General features: G+C 42.7%; 2 protein-coding genes across 14 annotated transcripts in view; one reads left to right on the forward strand and one right to left on the reverse strand.

The window, feature by feature from the left end:
* Positions 1-16,508, forward strand: part of RCCD1 (RCC1 domain containing 1) — a 47,149-nt gene that overhangs the window by 18,657 nt on the left and 11,984 nt on the right. For 2 of the 10 annotated variants that reach the window (XM_060293834.2, XM_060293833.1), the window contains exon 8: positions 13,557-13,590. The exons of the other annotated variants lie outside the window; for them this stretch is intronic. In XM_060293834.2, coding sequence (XP_060149817.1) covers positions 13,557-13,582 — 26 coding nt within the window. In that variant the 3' untranslated portion in view covers positions 13,583-13,590. The remainder of the gene's footprint in view (positions 1-13,556; positions 13,591-16,508) is intronic. 10 annotated transcript variants of the gene reach the window in all.
* The window catches only part of PRC1 (protein regulator of cytokinesis 1), a 29,283-nt gene continuing 16,099 nt past the window's right edge, over positions 3,325-16,508 (reverse strand). For 2 of the 4 annotated variants that reach the window (XM_030878602.2, XM_060293824.1), the window contains 8 exons: positions 16,158-16,305; positions 15,218-15,354; positions 12,754-12,849; positions 11,536-11,682; positions 11,207-11,317; positions 8,028-8,138; positions 6,404-6,580; positions 3,325-4,495 (listed from right to left, as the gene is read on the reverse strand). In XM_030878602.2, coding sequence (XP_030734462.1) covers positions 4,424-4,495; positions 6,404-6,580; positions 8,028-8,138; positions 11,207-11,317; positions 11,536-11,682; positions 12,754-12,849; positions 15,218-15,354; positions 16,158-16,305 — 999 coding nt within the window. In that variant the 3' untranslated portion in view covers positions 3,325-4,423. Of the gene's footprint in view, positions 4,496-6,027; positions 6,076-6,403; positions 6,581-8,027; positions 8,139-11,206; positions 11,318-11,535; positions 11,683-12,753; positions 12,850-15,217; positions 15,355-16,157; positions 16,306-16,508 lie in introns of all 4 variants that reach the window. The other 2 variants (XM_060293825.1, XM_030878605.2) reach the window with 2 other exon arrangements.

The raw sequence follows: 16,508 nt of genomic DNA on the forward strand, positions 1-16,508 counted from the left end.
TTGTTGGAAGATTTTTAATCACAGTTTCAATTTCAGTGCTTGTGATTGGTCTGTTCATATTTTCTATTTCTTCCTGATTCAGTCTTGGCAGGTTGTGCCTTTCTAAGAATTTGTCCATTTCTTCCAGGTTGTCCATTTTATTGGCATAGAGTTGCTTGTAGTAATCTCTCATGATCTTTTGTATTGCTGCAGTGTCAGTTGTTACTTCTCCTTTTTCATTTCTAATTCTATTGATTTCACTCTTCTCCCTTTTTTTCTTGATGAGTCTGGCTAATGGTTTATCAATTTGGTTTATCCTTTCAAAGAACCAGCTTTTAGTTTTATTGATCTTTGCTATCGTTTCCTTCATTTCTTTTTCATTTATTTCTGATCTGATTTTTATGATTTCTTTCCTTCTGCTAACTTTGGGGTTTTTTTGTTCTTCTTTCTCTAATTGCTTTAGGTGCAAGGTTAGGTTGTTTATTCGAGATGTTTCCTGTTTCTTAACGTAGGATTGTATTGCTATAAACTTCCCTCTTAGAACTGCTTTTGCTGCATCCCACAGATTTTGAGTCGTCGTGTCTCCATTGTCATTTGTTTCTAGGTATTTTTTGATTTCCTCTTTGATTTCTTCAGTGATCACTTCATTATTAAGTATTGTATTGTTTAGCCTCCATGTGTTTGTATTTTTTACAGATCTTTTCCTGTAATTGATATCTAGTCTCATAGCGTTGTGGTCAGAAAAGATACTTGATACAATTTCAATTTTCTTAAATTTACCAAGGCTTGATTTGAGACCCAAGATATGGTCTATCCTGGAGAATGTTCCATGAGCACTTGAGAAAAATGTGTATTCTGTTGGTTTTGGATGGAATGTCCTATAAATATCAATTAAGTCCATCTTGTTTAATGTATCATTTAAAGCTTGTGTTTCCTTATTTATTTTCATTTTGGATGATCAGTCCATTGGTGAAAGTGGGGTATTAAAGTCCCCTACTATGAATGTGTTACTGTCGATTTCCCCTTTTATGGCTGTTAGTATTTGCCTTATGTATTGAGGTGCTCCTATGTTGGGTGCATAAATATTTACAATTGTTATATCTTCTTCTTGGATCGATCCCTTGATCATTATGTAGTGTCCTTCTTTGTCTCTTCTAATAGTCTTTATTTTAAAGTCTATTATGTCTGATATGAGAATTGCTACTCCAGCTTTCTTTTGGTTTCCATTTGCATGAAATACCTTTTTCCATCCCCTTACTTTCAGTCTGTATGTGTCTCTATGTCCGAAGTGGGTCTCTTGTAGACAGCAAATATATGGGTCTTGTTTTTGTATCCATTCAGCCAATCTGTGTCTTTTGGTGGGAGCATTTAGTCCATTTACATTTAAGGTAATTATCGATATGTATGTTCCCATTCCCATTTTCTTAATTGTTTTGTGTTCATTATTGTAGGTCTTTTCCTTCTCTTGTGTTTCTTGCCTAGAGAAGTTCCTTTAGCAGTTTTTGTAGAGCTGGTTTGGTGGTGCTGAACTCTCTCAGCTTTTGCTTGTCTGTAAAGGTTTTAATTTCTCCGTCAAATCTGAATGAGATCCTTGCTGGGTAGAGTAATCTTGGTTGCAGGTTTTTCTCCTTCATCACTTTCAATATGTCCTGCCACTCCCTTCTGGCTTGCAGAGTTTCTGCTGAAAGATCAGCTGTTAACCTTATGGGGATTCCCTTTTGTGTTATTTGTTGTTTTTCCCTTGCTGCTTTTATTATGCTTTCTTTGTATTTAATTTTTGACAGTTTGATTAATATGTGTCTTGGCGTATTTCTCCTTGGATTTATCCTGTATGGCACTCTTTGTGCTTCCTGGACTTGATTAACTATTTCCTTTCCCATATTAGGGAAGTTTTCAACTATAATCTCTTCAAATATTTTCTCAGTCCCTTTCTTTTTCTCTTCTTCTTCTGGAACCCCTATAATTCGAATGTTGGTGCGTTTAATGTTGTCCCAGAGGTCTCGGAGACTGTCCTCAGTTCTTTTTATTCTTTTTTCTTTATTCTGCTCTGCATTAGTTATTTCCACTATTTTATCTTCCAGATTACTTATCCGTTCTTCTGCCTCAGTTATTCTGCTATTGATCCCATCTAGAGTATTTTTCATTTCATTTATTGTGGTGCTCATCATTGTTTGTTTCATCTTTAGTTCTTCTAGGTCCTTGTTAAATGTTTCTTGCATTTTGTCTATTCTATTTCCAAGATTTTGGATCATATTTACTATCATTATTCTGAATTCTTTTTCAGGTAGACTGCCTATTTCCTCTTCATTTGTTAGGTCTGGTGGGTTTTTATCTTGCTCCTTCATCTGCTGTGTGTTTTTCTGTCTTTTCATTTTGCTTATCTTACTGTGTTTGGGGTCTCCTTTTTGCAGGCTGAAGGTTCGTAGTTCCTGTTGTTTTTAGTGTCTGTCCCCAGTGGCTAAGGTTGGTTCAGTGGGTTGTGTAGGCTTCCTGGTGGAGGGGACTAGTGCCTGTGTTCTGGTGGATGAGGCTGGATCTTGTCTTTCTGGTGGGCAGGTCCACGTCTGGTGGTGTGTTTTGGGGTGTCTGTAGACTTATTATGATTTTGGGCAGCCTCTCTGCTAATGGGTGGGGTTGTGTTCCTGTCTTGCTAGTTGTTTGGCATAGGATGTCCAGCACTGTAGCTTGCTGGCCGTTGAGTGAAGCTGGGTGCTGGCGTTGAGATGGAGATCTCTGGGAGATTTTCGCCGTTTGATATTAGGTTCAGCTGGGAGGCCTCTTGTGGACCAGTGTCCTGAAGTTGGCTCTCCCACCTCAGAGGCACAGCACTAACTCCTGGCTGCAGCACCAAGAGCCTTTCATCCACACGGCTCCTTAATTTGGGATGATTCGTTGTCTATTCATGTATTCCACAGATGCAGGGTACATCAAGTTGATTGTGGAGCTTTAATCCGCTGCTTCTGAGGCTGCTGGGAGAGATTTTCCTTTCTCTTCTTTGTTCTCACAGCCCCCAGGGGCTCAGCTTTGGATTTGGCCCCGCCTGTGCGTGTAGGTCACCGGAGGGCGTCTGTTCTTTGCTCAGACAGGACGGGGTTAAAGGAGCCGCTGATTCGGAGGCTCTGGCTCACTCAGGCCGGGGGAGCGGGGGTGGTGGTGGTGGTGGGGGTGGTGGTGGTAGGGAGGGTCATGGAGTGCGGGGCGGGCCTGCGGCGGCAGAGGCCGCCGTGACGTTGCACCAGCCTGAGGCGCGCTGTGCGTTCTCCCGGGGAAGTTGTCCCTGGATCCCGGGACCCAAAAAGTGACATGGGGAACAACGAAAACACACACCACAGTATATATCTTTGAAATATAAGTATACACATTTTAATTTATTTTTAAGAATATTTATATTTTAAAATCAGGACATTTATACGTATGCCTAAACAGCATGGCTGACACAGACCAAATCCACACTGGTAAGCTTCCAAGAACCATTTACTGTGCTGACAGTAGTGCTGGTGCAGGCAGATGGAGAATAAATAATAGTGCTTTGGGGAGCACAGTAGTGATTGATACATAGGGTAGGTAAAGAAGGAGCCTCATCGTGGACGCTACAGCATGCAGCTCCCAGTACTGATATGTGCAAAGTTCCAGATCTCCATGACAGAAACGGCCCAACCCATCCAAACAGCCTCCCAACTTGGCTGGCAAGTGCAGAGGGTGGAGGAACTCAGGCACAGGGGGCACAGGGATGGGGAACTGGACCCAGAGAAAAACTGAAGAAGCAGAGTTCAGACAAGTACGTGTGTTCACACACATACCCCCACAGCACTGGCCTATATAACAAAACTGTACACAATTTAACAAAGGTGCTCCCAGCCTCCCTGTCACCTCTTTGGCAGTGAGTCAGGCCATCCCAACTTCTGACACACAGACATCTTCATCAGGAGGAAGGCTGTCCTGTGTGGTGGGGACAGGCCTTTAGGTGAGAGCAAAGCTACTGAAGCTATAGCATTACTGAATATCCCTAAACAAAAAAAGGTGTTAATTACTAATTATAAGTGTACAAGCCCAAAACTGCTTCATGTCCCATACCCCAAGCTTGGGCATAGTCAATCATTTAACTACACAATGGTGAAGTAAAACAAGCCCTTGATCATGCTTTAGCAAGTACAATTACGGGGTAGGGAAAGAAATTAGGTTCCATATGCTAAAATTTACACTTACTGCTATGAACTATGTTTTAATGTATTTCTTGAGTCAAAATAAAACCAAGTGTTTAAGGACGTACTAAGCTTATGATGGACTCTCATCTGTAACTCATTCACTTCTGTAAGTTAGGCCCATGGTAATGGAACCTATCCAGGCTTTCAAGCACATCTAAACTGAAGAAACATTAAAGCCACCCCTGTATAATTAGGCACAGGGCATAGGAAACCTCAGCTGGATGACTGATCAGGGCTTCTCAGGACTGGATGTTGGTTGAATTGAGGATTCGAGAAGTAGCATCAGATTTGGAAGCCTTTGAAAGTTCTCGCTGTTGAAAAATAAGTAACATCAGTGGCATTACTGTCCCCTCTCATGCATGCCCTGCCCTTGTAAGCACAGGTGAGTGTCAGCATACAGCCCAGCACAGGCTGTTAGGAACAAAAGGGGAGGGACTCTGAACACCTTAGTCACAGATTAAGCATGTGCACATATGCCCCTTGATTCCTTTCCTCAGCCAGTCCATTCTATTAAAACCTCACAGAAGAGAAATCCCTTATACTTCACAAAGTACTCTCTGAGTTGTCAAGCTAGGTAGGCAACAAGCTTTGGTCTTTTGAACCCTTTAGGAAACAATGGGCCAGAACATGTATCTACCAATCCCTGGGGCTGAGGGCCTTGTAACCTGCTGGTGATTTGATCTCATGCTGGAGCACATGGTATAGAAGCAGAAGACAGAGCAGGAATGACCACTGAGAAAGGACAGATGTTAGTAGAGGTTAGTCTACTGGCTTCAGTGCTGCCTGGTGGAGTCTACCAGCCATAGCAACCAAAACCAGAAGAATCTCCCTCGGCCTAGCCAGAGAGAAACAGATATTTGTAAGCAGCAAGTGGGTGAAGTGGGCTTGGCTGAGCAAACAAAAGAGAAAGCTGGACTCTGTCCAGCAATCAGCTAGCCAGAGTGACAAATACCCACCTTCTTTCTATAGGTAGAACCACCTCTGTCAAGTAACTTGACAAAAGTAAAAGAATATAAAGCTAGCTTCAGTGCTCAAAATGAGCACTGCCTTGGGCAGCCGTCACATTCTCCATCACTGCAGCAAGAGAGTCGATGCCCTAGGCTTTAACTCAGTATCCCCCACAAAGGTGAGGGGCAGGCTCACCTCTCAACAGCTAGATACTGAGGGAAGACAGAACACATTGTTAAGGAAAGCACACTGCAGTTAAGTGTTGGTAAATGTGGAGTACGTTACTAGGAGCTGAAGAGCATTGTGGGAAAAAATTACTTTCTTCCAGTGCCTCATATATGCTTTAGCAGCTCAATGTGGTAGAAAATAGGCAAAGGCAAAGAAGTGAGCATTGGCTAGCTCAGAGTAGACAGAAAGGTGGCAGTTCAGCTCTGAGGGGTTAGTAAGACATATACTCCAGGAAGTAATCAGCACGCAGGCCAAGAACCTCATAGGCAGCACACAGCTGGGGCTCCCCTCCCCACGTGGTGGGGCCTCTATTCCTTGCAGCACATTGGAGGCCTTTAATGTCACAACTGGGGAGGGTGAAAGTTTTCTGTTGTGAAATAACATGATAAAAAAACTTTGCCTGACTTTAGATGGGGCTGAGAATCCAATTCAAGTCTGAACAAGTTAATCAGCAGGTTAGTCAGTCTGTTGGGAACTTAAGCCAGATATTTATTATTTCTGAAGTCCGTATTAGGAATTCCTGCTTCCTTTGTTAAAAAAAGGTTTTATGATAGTACAGCTGAGATTATTGGTTAGTGTAGCCCTGTGCCCAGATGGGAATGAAGCCAGCAGATGACAGATCAGTCTGGAAAAGGGACATGGGACATGCAGGGGTTGCCATACAGACCTGAAGCCCAACAGTGGAGCTGTTGGGATGGATCAACAGGGATGGATCCTTTTAAGAACAAAGAATTGAGACAATTACCAAGAACTCCACCAAGAGAGCACCAGGGCAGTGATGAGAAGGTTCACCTCCTGCAGCCAGGGAGTGGTATTTCTTAAGCAGAAGGATCCAGGTTAAATGTCTGCTTGCTGCTGCCATCTTTCTTCCTATACACCACCCTTAAACCACCCCACCTCATGCCATGGTCAAGTCAGGAAAGGGATTCTCAGCCTCCAAAGAACTGTCCTAACTAATAGCCTGGGTGCCCTTGGGAAGATACCCACTCTGCCCCAACTGTGTGCTCCCCAGGGACTGGTAGATATTAGAAAAGGTGAATTACCGCAAACTCAGAATAGGTGCTGGCAACAGAATTAATGCTGAAGTTGCGCCGTGGGGGGGCCGAGGCAGGGTACCCACCGCTGAGGATGCTGCCATTGAGCTCCAGGTTCTCCTTGTTGGCTCCACGCTTGAGGCCACGGGGTGTTTTTTTCCCCGAACAGGTGGAAGTGGTGACTGGCTGCAGAGAAAAGAAAGATCGACCAATGTATCATCCTTATAATGACCACATACACAAATTATCAAAGGCTGATACCATCTTTATATTATTCATGTGTCTGTAATCCTATACTTCTGGCCATTTTTTTTTTTTTTGCGGTATGCGGGCCTCTCACTGTTGTGGCCTCTCCCGTCGCGGAGCACAGGCTCTGGACGCGCAGGCTCAGCGGCCATGGCTCACGGGCCCAGCCGCTCCGCAGCATGTGGGATCTTCCCGGACCAGGGCACGAACCCGTGTCCCCTGCATCGGCAGGCGCACTCTCAACCACTGCGCCACCAGGGATGCCCTGGCTTATTTTATTTTTAAAATTTTTATCTTTTGGCCACGCCGTGCGGCATGTGGGATCTTATTCCCCAGCCAGGGATCAAACCCACGCCCCCTGCATTGGAAGCATGGCGTCCCAACCACTGGACCACCAGGGAAGTCCCTACTTTGGGTTTAAAAACACACAAATTCTTAATGATCTGCAGAACCCTTATCTTGAGCATAGTCTGTAAAATACCTGAAAGACTGAACACATTTTAGCACGCACTCCTCACTCCCTCCTTGGGTGAGAGTACCTATCTGCATCTAGTTGTCCAGTGTCACTGGGCTGGAACCCACGTGCAAGGACCTCGCTCAGTAGCAACTGAAGACCAGGCTTTGAACTGAGCCTATGGAGACTCTTCAGTTTCCCAGTCACATCCCAGTGCTTCCCGTGATACCGGACTGAGCTCAAAATGACCATTCTCTTCTCTCATTTAGTTTTTGACAGATTAGCTAGCTTACATCTGTCAACTTTCAGCATCTCAATGATAACCGAATCCAGGGATCTTAGAAACTGGAACAAGTTAGGTGGGGCCCTGTATGGCTGAACCATACTGAGTCCTTTTTGTCAGCTCCATCTTAGGCCTACAGTCCCACCCCCTCCCCTTCCTGCATGACTGAGCTTCAGCTTACAAGGAATGAGGCCAAGCCAGACAAGTTCCCTATCAACTTTGACCCTTGCCTTCATCTGATAAAAAAAACTGGAAGAACGCCTTTTGCTGATGTAGATGATTAATGGTCTTGAGACCCTGGCAGGAGGAAAACCACCCAGTTCCTGTCACTACAGATGTGCTTCTCCCTAGTAGTCAGATTCTATTTTTAGCTTTGGCCCCCTTAAATCCCCCCGTATCTCCTTCGTGCTTGAGTGCAGCTGCAAATGCCTCTGGGTCACTGTCTGCCCGATCCTGCCTGTATGCAAGTTACCCACAATAAACTTCATAATTGCACTTTATGAAGCTGCCTGCTTTGTTTTTAGGCCTCAAAGTTCCTTCTCAGTCCAGAGGACAGTATTCAATCTCTCCACCTCCCAGCAGTCCCCGGAGTACATAGGTTGGGGCAGTGTCGGGGATGTGCTTGTACACAGAGCATACTAAATACTAACCTTGCTGCCAGAAGGTGGAAGGCGAGACACAGGGGAGCGGCAGACTGTCCCCGAAAAGACAGGCCGAATGCTGCTGTTGGCCGTAGCATTGGACACAGTGGTAGTGTTCAGCTAAGGAGAAGAACACAGATTATTATTATTATTATTATTTTTGCGGTACACGGGCCTCTCACTGTTATGGCCTCTCCCGTTGCAGACAGAGCACAGGCTCTGGACGCGCAGGCTCAGCGGCCATGGCTCACGGGCCCAGCCGCTCCGCAGCATGTGGGATCTTCCCGGACCGGGGTTTGAACCCGTGTCCCTTGCATCGGCAGGTGGACTCTCAACCACTGTGCCACCAGGGAAGCCTGAACACAGATTATTGATGTGAGATGACGTGCTTAGCAGCCCATCCCTACACCACAGAGAGTGAGGGTGGGAAGCAGTCTAAGACAGTTTTTACGGTGAAGAGCTTTGAGGACACCTGTGAAAAGCGTTCAGTGTTCCATAAAATGGGACAACCATTTTGTTTCCAAAAGTTAAACAGACAACTATCATAAGATCCAGCCATATCATTCTTGGGTATTTACCCAAGAGAAATGAAAGCATATATCCATACAAAGACTTACATATAAATATTTATAGCAGCTTTATGTGTAGCAGCCAGATAACTAGAATTAAGCCAAATATCCATCAACACAGGCAACTAGATAAGCAAACTGTGGTATATACGTCCAATGGAATACTGTTTAACAATAAAAAGGGGTAACCTACTGATACATGCAACAACAGATGAAAAAAGTCAGACACAGAAGTATACATACTGTATGATTCTATTTATATAAAATGTTAGAAAATGCAAACTAATCAACAGTAACAGATCAAAGCTGCAGTTGCCAGGAGCTAGTGGGAAGTGGGTGGAGGGAGGGAAATGGGTGGTAAGGGAAGCAAAGAGAAAATAAAGGGGCAAAAGGAAACTTTGGGTGTGATGGGTATGTTCATTATCTTGATTGTGGTGAGGGTTTCATGGTGCATACATATATTATAGCTTATTAACGGGTACACTTTAAATATTATGTGTCTACTTTATTCAATAAAGCTGTAAGCTTTTTCTTTAATTGGAAAAACTCTAGGTGGATTAAAAACCTTAAATGGGATAGCAAGACTATTCAAATACAAGACACAAACTAGGAAATACAACACAGGAAAATATCTGTGTGCCTCAGGTCCTGGGTAGGTTATTTGCAACTACAAGCCATTAAGAAAACAGGTTGAAAACACTTTTACTATATTGATATTAATAACTTTTTGTTCATCAACAAAACACCATAAAGAGTAAAAAGACAAGCTACAGGGACTTCCCTGGTGGCACAGTGGTTAAGACTCTGAGCTACCAATGCAGGGGGCCTGGGTTTGATCCCTGGTTAGGGAACTAGATCCCACATGCATGCCGCAACTAAGAGTTCGCATGCCACAACTAAGGAGCCCACCTGCCATAACTAAGACCCAGCACAACCAAAAAAAAAAAGATAAGCTACAGAAGACACACACAAATGCTGGGAAAAGCTATTGTAACACAACTGACAAGGAAACAGCATCCAGAACATACAAAGAATTCCTATAAAATTTGCAAGAAAGAAACAAAATGTTCCAACAGAAAAACTGTCAAAAACTTCTCAGAATAGGAAATCCAGAAGGCTAATGAACATGGCAAAAGGTTCAACTTCATTAGTAATTAGGAAAATGCAAACTAAAAATATGAGACATTACTTCACACCCATCAGATGGGCAAAAATTGTAAAGTCTGAAAATATCACATGTTGGCAAAGATTGGAGCCAGCGTAGCACTTAGGCACTACCACTGGAAGCGTAAATTGTTATAACTGCTTTGGTATCACAGACTGAATGATCAGTGCAGCCAGCACTTGAGAAATGTTTGAATGCAGCACTCTTGAGATCATGGGCCATATCACTTAATCTTTGTGTTCTCAGCATCTAATAGAGAGAGTCTCAAACTTTTAATGAAAACAAACATTTTGGACTTCCCTGATGGCACAGTGGTTAAGGATCTGCCTGCCAATGCAGGGGACATGGGTTCAATCCCTGGTCCGCGAAGATCCCACATGCCACAGACCAACTAAGCCCGTGTGCCACAACTACTGAGCCCATGTGCTGCAGCTACTGAAGCCTGCACGCCTAGAGCCCATGCTCTGCAACAAGAGAAGCCACCACAATGAGAAGCCCGCACACTGCAATGAAGAGTAGCCCCTGCTCACCGCAACTAGAGAAAGCCCACACACAGCAACAAAGACCCAACAGAGCCAAAAAAAAAACCCAAACCTTTTTTTCCCAACCCTTTCTAGAATTTTATAACACATATTTTTTAAATTTCGTCACATTATTTTCCTAATAAAAAATTAACTACCTAATATCAAACAATAGGGAACTAGTTTAGTAAATGACACTATGTCAAAAGAATAGAATATATAGCTAAGAATGAGCATGTTATTTGAAGAAAGTTTGATGCTATGAAAAAAAATCACACCAATACCGACTAGGGAAAAAGCAGAAATCAAAATTATATGTGATCTCTATTTTGTGAAAATACACTATTTTAAAAAGCTTTTTACAGAAGCAGGAAAAACACCAAATAGTCTCATTGGTTCTCCTGGAGTTACACTACAGGTGATTTTTAAAACATTTTATGTGTTATAAAATAATGAGTTGCAAGGGAAAAGGAAAATAATGCTCCACTTCATTTATTAAAGAAACGGTTTTAAAAAAACAAAGGAAGAAAGAAAGAAGGAAGGAAGAACTCCCTGATTTCCTGCTCTAGAGATTAAGGAGTATTAGGTATCCCCCTTGCCAAGCATGAAAGTCTTCTTTCACATAGTGCCATGGTCACTTGTTGGAATTACAGAATGAACCTCTGAAGGTTCTCATCATTACAAAATGTTGGCAGCTGCTGGCTCCCGAGTTTAATCTGGGACTCATCAAAGCTGGCCACTCCTTGACTGTCACTGTCAAGTCCCTACTCAGGATTGAACTGCAGAATTGCATTCACACTGTCAAATGGACTCAACCTGGAAGGCTAGAAAAATTCTTTCCCATCTCTGCAGGACAGAAGGCAAGAGATGGACAGAGCCCTAGCCTCAAAAATGCCTCAGACATGGCAGTTCATGCAGCCTCGTGTTTATTACCTTGCGCACTTTGCCCGGCGTGCCAGGTGTCAGTCCTCGCCGCTTGTTGGGTGTTCGCGGAGTACTACCATAGAGCATCTCTGTCTCAGTTTGCTTCTTGTTCTTTAGTTGCTACGTGAAAGTCAGAAGCAAGAGTGACAAATCCCAGAAGGAGAACAGGTCTGGATGGGGGCAGAGGCAGGGCCAGAAATCTAGCGCAAGTCTCTGCACCCAGAGCTAAAAAGAGCTGCCATGAACTACTCCTTATTCAACCAACCTAGAGCCCTGGCAGAGACTCTGGGCTGCTCACTCATGCTGTCTTCTCCTCCTCCCAAACTGGGTTCACTTACTCGTTCCTGCTTGGCTCTCTCTTTCTCCAGTCGGTGCATCTCCCACTGTTCTGTTACATACTCCATGAACTTCTGCCCATTCACCACAAATGCCTTTGAATGCTCCTGTTCCCACATTTCAATCCTTGCTTTCAACTCCTCTTCCAACTGAGACCAGAAACAAGGACATGTTAATTACTTCAAATTTGTGGTGTGAAGCCCAAAAGAAATGATTCTCCCGAAGAATGCCTCCTCCCTCCCCAAAGTATCATTAGCCTGACTTTAGGTAGCTGGACCCACGTGGGAACAGGTTGGAGCGGCCAGAAATCAGTCTTGGGATGGTTCATTCATAATACACATGAAGGTGGGAAAAGGCGAGAACCCAGAGCCTGACCACTACAGTTTTGGCGCCCGAAGTTGGAGGCAGCACTGGGGTAGACCAGCAACGTTAAATACGCAGTGTACACTAGAGCGGCACTATCTGGTCCAATCTGGAATCTACCTCTTACTGGCTGTGAACAGGTAGGCAAGTTACTTAAGTTGTCAGTGCCTCAGTTTCCTCATCTGTAAAAATGGAATTAATAATACCAACCTCTTAAGGATGTTGTGACAATTAATAAATGGAAAGTACTTTGAAACAGTATATGGCACTTAGTTCAATAAGTGTTAACTATTATTATTAAAATAGAGAATAGTAATGAAGTCCAAAGCACTTTCTCAAAAGGTTACGGGCTGAATTATCCCCTGACAAATTCATATGCTGAAGTCTTAATCCCCAGTACCTCAGAATGTGGCTTTACTGGGACACAGAGGTAATTAAGTTAAAATGAGGTCATCAGGGTGGGTCCTAATGCAACATGACTGGTAGCCGAATAAGAAAATGTGGACACGGACACACACAGAAGGAAGGCCACGTGCAGACACAGGGAGAAGACTACTATCTGGAGCCAGGACAGAGGCCTCGGAAGAAAGCAGCCCTGCTGACACCCGGGTCTCAGACTTCGAGCCTCCAGAATTGTGAGAAAGTGAATTTCTGTTGTTTAAACCACCCAGTCTCTGATACTTTGTTATGGCAGCCCTAAAAAGCTAATAAAACTTGATATTCAGTTGCTTGTACTAGGTAGGCCCAGTATATACTTATTATCCTTTACCTAAGGAAAAACAATTCAAAGCAAGAGATATACAAAAAGTGAGGTTTTTGTAGCCAAGCACCAAAAACTCTTTCAGTAACAATATTACCTTAGGGAGTGTCTTTTGGAGCTTGGCTCGCTGCTTTTCTTCTTTTAGAAGATTTCCTCCACGATTTGTAAATCGACTTGGATCTGAAGCCTTTCTCTGTGAAAAATACATTTTAATTAGAATGAACACCGGACAGTCAGACCAGTCACTTCTGCTAAGAATCCTCACTCTCATAAACAGATACATATTTTTAGGGAGACTTCAGAGTTTTGCATTCCCATCCACTTTTAGCAGTGAGAAATCGTGGCTTTCTAAGGCAGGGAGTGGGGTGTGAACACTCTGAGGCATATGCAAGATCATACACTGGGGTACAGGAAAACTAGTGTTTCCTTTTTAGTCTAAAAAGTAAGACAGGCTTTAATATTTAATGCGTTTAATTTAAAGCTCCCTTCCTGGGTTCAGATGTCACCAACAGGAAATCGGGTATGTGGAAGGACAAGGGGGAGGTCTACACTCAGAGGGTTTGGTGGTGGTACCCCTACTTGCCCACTCACTTCCAGCATATTGAGACAATGCAGCTTAAATGTGCTCAGTTAAGGGGTTTATAGATAATCTGGTTTTTATTAAATTAACCCTCACAAAATGGACAAAAAATGTAAAATGTTAGGGTTCTTATTCTTTTTAACATTTCTGTTTTTTGTTATTCTACAGTGTATACAGTATATCAGAACAGTAATATAAGTGTATAATTTGTAAATGTAAATTAGGTGAATACACTAAAAAACGGGACAGATAATCAGAAAAGTTTAGAAACAATCTTGACAATTTGGGGGCCAAACTGATAAATTCTATTTCCTTTCCAGACTGCTTGATTATAAGCAATAACTAAAAGGAATGGTAATTAGTTTCTTATTTTTTCTTAAATACTAGCATGTAAACAAGGGTCGCTTATTTGGCTCTTTACTGCCTTTATGTGTATGTGTGTGTGTGTGTGTGTGTGTGTGTGTGTGTGCGCGCGCGCACACATTTTTTTTTTTACACTGAAGTATAGTTGATTTCCAGTATAAGTCTCAGGTGTACAACACAGTGATTCACAATTTTGAAGTTTATACTCCATTTATAGTTATTATAAAATATTAGCTACATTCCATGCTGTACAATATATCCTCGTAGCTTATTTATTTTATACATAATAGTATGTACTTCTTAAACCCCTACCCCTTTATTGCCCCTCCCCCCTTCCCCCTCCCCTCTGGTAACCATTAGTCTGTTCTCTGTATCTGTGAGTCTGTTTCTTTTTTGTTATATTATATAAATATATTATATTATATTATATTTATATTATATTTATTATATTTATATTTATATATTATATTATATAAATATATTATATATATTTGTTTTATTTTCTAGATTCCACATATAAGTGGTATCATACAATATTTGCCTTTCTCTGAGTTATTTCACTAAGCATAATACCCTATAGATCCATCCATGTTGTTGCAAAAGGCAAAATTTAATTCTTGTTTATGGCTGAGCTCTTCACTGACTTTTATTACTCCTTGCTTTCAACCAGAAGTAAGAGGTAACTGAGGACTAGAACACTTGCTCTTAAACAGCTGTGAGCTCTCACAGTTTTTTCCACTTCTGAGTCCTCGTTTCTTGCCTGGAAACTTGAAGGAGTTAAACTCTGGATTCTCTAAAGGCCTGTTCAAGCTCTAATAGGACCAGCATGAACCTGACAGTGAGTCTCCTTGAACTTCGTGCCCAAGGTGCCTCACTTGCCTCGTCCTAGTCCCAGTTCTGAGCTCTAAAATGCTCTAAGGGAATCGACTCGTGCTAAGTCTATCAAAACAAAAGGAATTCAGAGTACACAAATGTGCCCCAAATACCCAGGCAATTTTCTAATAACAAAAGTTGGAAGAGTACAGAATGTTAGTTGCCTGCCTCAACATCCATTTTTCTCTCCTTCCTTAGTAATAGAGCCTGAATTTATCTGCGATAGTGATTCTCCCAGCCTCGCCAGTAGTTGGTGTGGCATTTAAGCAGAAGTGCTGTGAAAAGAGCCTGGGAAAACCTCTTAGAGGGGGTGGAGGGGCAATGCCTTCTGTGTTCCCTCCTCCACCACACTGCCTGAAACGCTATGGTGGGAGCTCTAGAACCACCCTGGACCGGAAGATAAGATCCACCCCTTAGTGGTAAAGGAGCTATGAGCTGGAGAAGCCTGGGACCCCCTGACTGTGGAATAGCCATACCTGCCTTGCACTGCCTACCTTTAGACTTCCTTTATGCAAGAAACTTCAACCTTATTGAAGGCATTAATTTTGGGGTTTTCTCTTACATGTTTCTGCATATAAGCTTGACAAATTCAGATGGGTTAGCAGTAGTTTATAGACTTAATGATAAAGATGGTATTAGAAACCTGGTCAAGAGCAAAGGAAACAGGCCTCTGACTCTATACAGGGGACGCTTTCTTAACACTTCACTGTAATCTAAGGAAAACAGACAAAAACTAAGGCAGTACCTCGAACTCTAAGAAAAGCTTCCAGCTTTCTTCCCACTTCTGGACACCTTCAAAGAGTTCTTTGTGAACCTCATAGTAGTTTCTTAACTGCACAATCTCGGCATCATGGAGCTGAAGCAGATTTTCTGTATAGTCCTCTGCAAGATATAGGCCCAGTAGTTTTAAAAAATCCCTCTAGTGTTTAGTATCCCAATTTACTAATCCTTCATCCCCCTAAAATGGAAACAGAATTTTCTTCCTTACAGTAAAAATGACACACGAGTAAGTGTATGTTGTGGATAATAAAAGCCAGGTTTGTCCCAATCAGGCTGGTGGGACTAGAGACTAAGGGACTAGGGTGTGGGCTAAAAGGACTAAGATTCTCAAAACTCTGTCATCTCTTGCCTTGTCTTAGGTTTCTTTCATATTCTTCCTTTCCACCCTGCCCAACAGAGGGCTGAGTCACAGAAAATGTCCAAAAATGTTGAATTTAGTAAAGACGGCTTCATCTTTATATTCAGTTCAGGTCAGACTAGAATTCCATTGGGCCCTGGGGTCATACCTCGTGGGCTCAAATGTGGGCTCTGCCATTTACCTATTGTGTGTCTCTGGGTTAAGTTGTTCAACATTTATGTGCCTCAGTGTCCTCATCTCTTGACATGAGAATTAAGTCAGATAATCCTGTTAAGAGTCTGACATTGCGCCTGGCACAGAGTAAGCTCCTGCTAAACTTGAGCTTCACAACTACATGCTACAGAGATATTCTGCTTCAGAAACCAAGAGATCCCTTATTTCCCAATAGGATTTGCAAATGCTTATTTGAACAGGAATGGCAGTTTATGCTGAATGGCCTGGAAAGGTAGCAATGTCTGTTCAGTAGAGGAAATACTTCCCAGTGAATGTCTGCACTTGTAAAAGACAAGTGAGCAGGCCACATGAAGAGCGACACTTCTGTACGAACCAGAATAGTAAGGGGCAAAAGCTTGTCTCTGCTCCTGGCTATAAAAACACTGGTCCCAGTACTGAGCCAGCTCCACTCGTATTGCCTCAATCACTTTCTTCATGTTTTGCATTTTCAGTTCTTCCAACCGATCCACTTCTAATTGCAGCTGAAACAAAGAGACCTGTTAAAAGTGCTTGTCATACTTATATATTCACGTAGGTTTGCAAAATATTTTCCCCCTTTTTAATAAAATTACAATACAAAACCACAGAGGTAAGTCAACACTCTTTATAACGATGATATCATAGGAGCCAGAAATCTAAGAAACATACGCGAAAGATAAAAGATGAGCAGGCTACTGCCACTCTT

Source organism: Globicephala melas, chromosome 2, assembly GCF_963455315.2.
Source record: "Globicephala melas chromosome 2, mGloMel1.2, whole genome shotgun sequence".
Lineage (NCBI taxonomy): Eukaryota > Metazoa > Chordata > Mammalia > Artiodactyla > Delphinidae > Globicephala > Globicephala melas.